This window comes from Triticum urartu, chromosome 4 (assembly GCF_003073215.2).
Source record: "Triticum urartu cultivar G1812 chromosome 4, Tu2.1, whole genome shotgun sequence".
NCBI classification, from domain to species: Eukaryota; Viridiplantae; Streptophyta; class Magnoliopsida; order Poales; family Poaceae; genus Triticum; species Triticum urartu.
Genome location: NC_053025.1, coordinates 136211697 through 136216491, shown reverse-complemented (window position 1 = coordinate 136216491; position 4795 = coordinate 136211697). Strand labels below are relative to the sequence as shown.

The window sequence follows — 4795 nt, the reverse complement described above, 5'->3', positions numbered from 1 at the left end:
GCTTTCTGTTGTTTAATAAGAGGATACCCCTCTTTAGTAAAATTCTATTATTTCGCTTTCTCGGTGAAGCTGCAGCTCTCTGCAAATTGTTGGCACCACTTGTTGATTTTCTACTTTTCAGATCAGACTGAATAGGCACCACTTGTTGATTTTCTACTTCCTTAGTTAGTCTGTGCATTGGTTATTGAGTATGACCGCTGAGCAACCTCTGTTAATATGAAAATTCTTCCAAAATCTGGAAAGAAATTTCCATGGGACATATTCAGCTCCCGATAAGTAATAAACATTAAACTAGATGATGGGAGAGCCATCTCTCCAGAGGACTTTCTGAAGATTATCTTACCCAAATTACAACTCACATCATGAAAAAAACTGAACAGTTGTAGGTTTCTTCCAGAGATGGCAAATCACAAAATGTTCAAGTGCTGGCTAATAAGTCGTATGTTTTGAGAAATGTGTTTATGGAGGTGTAGTGGGAGCTTTCTACTGTAAATGCTTGGCATAGCATTTAATTTCACCCAAAATGAGCATTATGACAGGACAGTGACAAGTTGACAGCAACTAAACAGGAACAACCTTTATTATGCATTTCAACTTCTCAACAATGCCTCGAACAGAATGCCTCACCTCATGTAGGAAAAAATATATTTTGTACAAAGAACACACGCATGTAAAATAGGATCGTTCCAGCTGAAAACTGGACGAATTCGCAGAACCAAAACTAAATACTCAAGATTCCAAAACCTACTCTAGCTGCTGCTGGTGGTCATCTCCGTGCCAGGCCCAGACTATGTCCTTCAGCGCTGGCCGGATGTCCTCCAATAGCTCCCGGTACTCCAGTGGATCACCACTTGTTTGTTTCATCTCAATGAGGTGGTGGGAAGGTGTGATCTCGAAGATCTCCATGTCTAACTGAACAGCACCATTCCTTCCCTCCTTCCTCGCTTGCATCTTCACCACGCCATTGTCCTTCTTCCTTACCCTGAGATTCAGCGCTTTCGCAACATATTCCAGCTTCGAGATGATGGCTGAAGCAGGCTTGTCTGAAGTGAACCTTGTCTCCTTTCTGCACTCCTCTTGGATGAATAGGCCAGACAGGTCAAACCCCGTGGAGAAGGAGATGATCTCAAAGGCATTTAAGTTTGTCACCATCAGGGGCTTCACATCTTCATGAGTGTTCTTCCTTGGCCTCACACCAGCTGTAGGAGGAGCATTTGTGGTGACGTTCTCACTGGGAGTTCTCTCCTTCACTGCAAGGGTGCCCCTTGGACCTTTCCGGAACCAGGTAGACTCTTTTATCTTCTGGATAGATGCCCTGGTGCTTGGATTGGGGTCCAGAATCTTGAACAAGAGCTTCTGGAGTTTGTGTGAGAACCAGCTGGGGCACCTGAAATCTCCTTGCTCAATCTTCCGGTACATGTCCATCAAGTTGGAACCATGGAAAGGGAGATAACCAGCAACAAGAACAAAAAGGATAACACCACAAGACCAGATATCTGATTTCGCACCATCATAACCTGTCTTGCTGATGACCTCCGGAGCTACATATGCGGGTGTTCCGCAGGTGGTGTGCAGCAAGCCATCTTGCCTCTTTGACTCTGAAAGTGCGCTCAATCCAAAATCCGAGACCTTAAGGTTCTCATTCTCATCCAGGAGCAGGTTCTCCAGCTTGAGATCCCGGTGATACACGCCTTGGCTGTGGCAGTAATCCACTGCACTGATGAGCTGCTGGAAATACTTATGTGCAGCACCCTCTGTGAGCTTGCCACTCTTTGCAACCTTGTCAAAGAGCTCACCGCCTTTCACATACTCCATGACAAAGTATATTTTGTTTCGTGTCGCCATGACCTCATGAAGCTGAACAATGTTCTTGTGTGCCACCAACCGCATGGTTGTGACCTCACGCCTGATTTGCTCCGAGAGCCCAACCTTGAGCACCTTCTCCTTGTCCAGCATCTTTATGGCGACGCTTCGGTTCGACTCTAGGCTCCTTGCATAGTGCACCTTGCCAAATGTTCCTTTCCCCAACAATCTTCCCAGCTCGTACCGCTCCATTAGAATCTTCCCTCTGTTTGCCATGACTTCAAGTTGCATAAAACCACAGCCTATATTGCGGCTATAATTCAAATGGACTGCAGCACTTCAACCATCCTCTCCAAGGTAGTCTTGATCCACTACGATGAACAACACTCTCATGTCTTTCTCTGGACGGAGTCTAGATGGTGCAGAGCTGATGCAAACAAGATGGTTGCTCACATAAAGAGTCGACCAACTCAGCTCCTGTGGAGAAGAGGCAATCTCCTTTATTGCGCAGGTGAAATTTCTTCTAAGCAAGCACATCTTTCAGCATTCCCCGAGGCTTTGAGTGCTTGTTCTGTGTTGGAGTTCTCTGCAAATAAGAAAAGAAATCTTCAGATTCTGCAATTGGAAATTCAAAATATACCCTTGTATGGATTACTGAAGAAATAACAAAACATTTATTGGTTGGTTTAACAACTGGAGCATACAGAAGAATGGTGAAACAAATTTGATTATTGCATAATCTTTAGAGGAAACAAATCTGACGGGATCAGGCACATGGTGGTCGGTATATGAAGGAAAAAACATTTGTTCTGTGCAGACGGCAAACTAGAAACAGCAGAAAACGTATCTGTAATTCTTATTAATTTTACTTTAGAATCAACAAGGCTGCATACTTGTGCATCCAGTTGAGAATGTAAACAGAGGTATGCAGAAAAGTCAGGGTTGAGGAGCAACTCGGTGGTACATCGTAGAAACATAACACCGTCAACAAATTCATGAAGAAAAGTGGCCAAACATGTTTGATTTTGCAGAGAACCGGGCCGTTCCTCCAATCCTAAAACTAAGAGCATAACAACTTGCAAATACCCAGATCCATCCAACCGCAGGAATGCACCGCCGTACTCGGCTGAACGCAGCCTCGCCGACAATTAAAAGGCCGTAAATTTGGCTCATATATGCCCAAACTCTGATGGACGGGAAAGAATTGCTTCTCCAGTGATTCGCCCTTGGCAAAACTGAAGAAGACGCACAAACTAGCCAACAAGGATGCCTACATCGACGGCTCGCATTGAGGCTGAACGGAATCAAAGAACGGGGAGGGGATTTTGCGTACCTTCCGGCGCCGCCAAGAGTGGAGGCTCTGGATCCAAGCCGGGACCTCGAGGCAGTTCTCTCTCTGTGTCTGTGCCTCTGTGTGAGCTGCTGGAGTTTTGTTTTGGTGTGTGTGCTTGTGGAGGAGGAGGCCGCTCTTCTTATATAAAGCGGAGCAGAGCCAGAGCAGGGGAGGAGCCGCCGGAGGGAAGGGGGAGGGAGGAGAAGAAGCTAGTGGATTTGACCAAGATGCCCCCGGTGCGTTTCCTGGGCACCGCATCGCAGAGGGGCATATTCCTGGTAGAGTGGTACAAATCGTATCATTGTGTCTTCATGATTAGGAGAGAGGAGAATTGTGCTCGTACGACCCGTGATGTCATATTAGGTAGCACGTATTTATAAGAACGTCCTTATAGAAATTGAAAAGCACATTCAAATCTTTGGGGTACCGAAGCCTTCTTCCTCTTGCATCCATTGGTGGCGCACCGTGAGCAAAGTTCGTTGTTGTTTCTAGGTCTCTGTCTCAAGGGAGAAAACTTGTTTAAACATAGAAGCTTGTGGAAGCAATGGTTGAGGAATCATCAATGTAGACCTGAAGATGCTGGTGACCACAATCAGCGTAGCAAATCGTTGGCCAGGAGAAGAAAATGTAATATAGGGCTTGTATAACAATGTAGGTCTGGTCAGACGGAGTCGGGAAACACAACTCTCCGACGCTCTCCGACGAGGACAAAGCTGACTAACCTTCATCAATCAGAACTGGAGCCGAAGGACCAAGACGGAATCGGAGGGGACGGTCTAATTTAGATTTTCGGTGTGCTCAAGCTTTCCCTATTACTCCCTCCATTCCTTTATATTAGGTGTATTTGTTTTTTGATAAAATTTCACAATATAAGGTGCATTTGTTCTAATTCCTCGTAATTCCGTTATTGACCCTCCAAAAAAGGAAAGTATCTCTCACCTGATTGCATGTATCTCTCCTTGTAGAGAAAAAAGGAAACTATATCTCTCCCGATTGCATGTATTTGTTTCTTTCCTAGCCGAAATGATTTACTTGCCGGTAATAAATGAATTGGAAAGGGTAATTTCATCCTAAATTGTCTATAATTATGTACCTTGGTCATCGTGCCAAGAATAATACACCTTACATAAAAGAATGGAGGGTGTAAAAATGCAAATGTTGGTCGATGTTTTGCTTGTTTAAAGGTTGGCCAACATTATTGTCGTCCTTCTCTCTCTAGATCCTCATGTCGTTCCACCGATAAGGTTGGTGGTTATCCTCGCTTATGTATGATGCTCATGTGGTGCGTGTGTGTGTGGGGGGGGGGTTGCATGTCTGTCACTTAGGTAAGGTTAGGTTTTGATTTCATGTTGGCAACCACATTTGAGCGATGGCGTCAACGGTGTTGAGAAGGCAGTGGGTGAGCGTCATCGTCGGGCATGTGCTCTAGAGCGCTGGCAGGTTTGGTTGTCAGCTTGTTACCGGCAGCCTCATCTTGTGTGTAGGTTTTCCCCACATGCGGGCGATCACATGCTAGGTCATTGATTCCCGCCTATGATGCTATTATGACCATCGAAACAGATCAAGCACGCGCCCCCGCCTGAAAGGATCGAAACGGACCTAGAGGGGTGAATATTTCAACTACAAATTTTACTAAGGTGAGATAAACAACATATATGA

The 4795-nt window shown here is 45.3% G+C and overlaps 1 protein-coding gene across 1 annotated transcript; it reads right to left on the bottom strand.

Annotated features, from left to right (window-relative positions):
• Positions 1-562: 562 nt before the first annotated feature.
• Positions 563-3382, bottom strand: LOC125551092 (CBL-interacting protein kinase 15-like). Its single transcript, XM_048714244.1, has 2 exons — positions 3137-3382; positions 563-2389 (listed from the first exon to the last, which is right to left on the bottom strand). Exon 2 carries the CDS (start codon positions 2092-2094, stop codon positions 745-747), a length of 1350 nt encoding a protein of 449 aa, XP_048570201.1. The 5' UTR covers positions 2095-2389; positions 3137-3382; the 3' UTR covers positions 563-744.
• Between the last annotated feature and the right edge of the window lie 1413 nt (positions 3383-4795).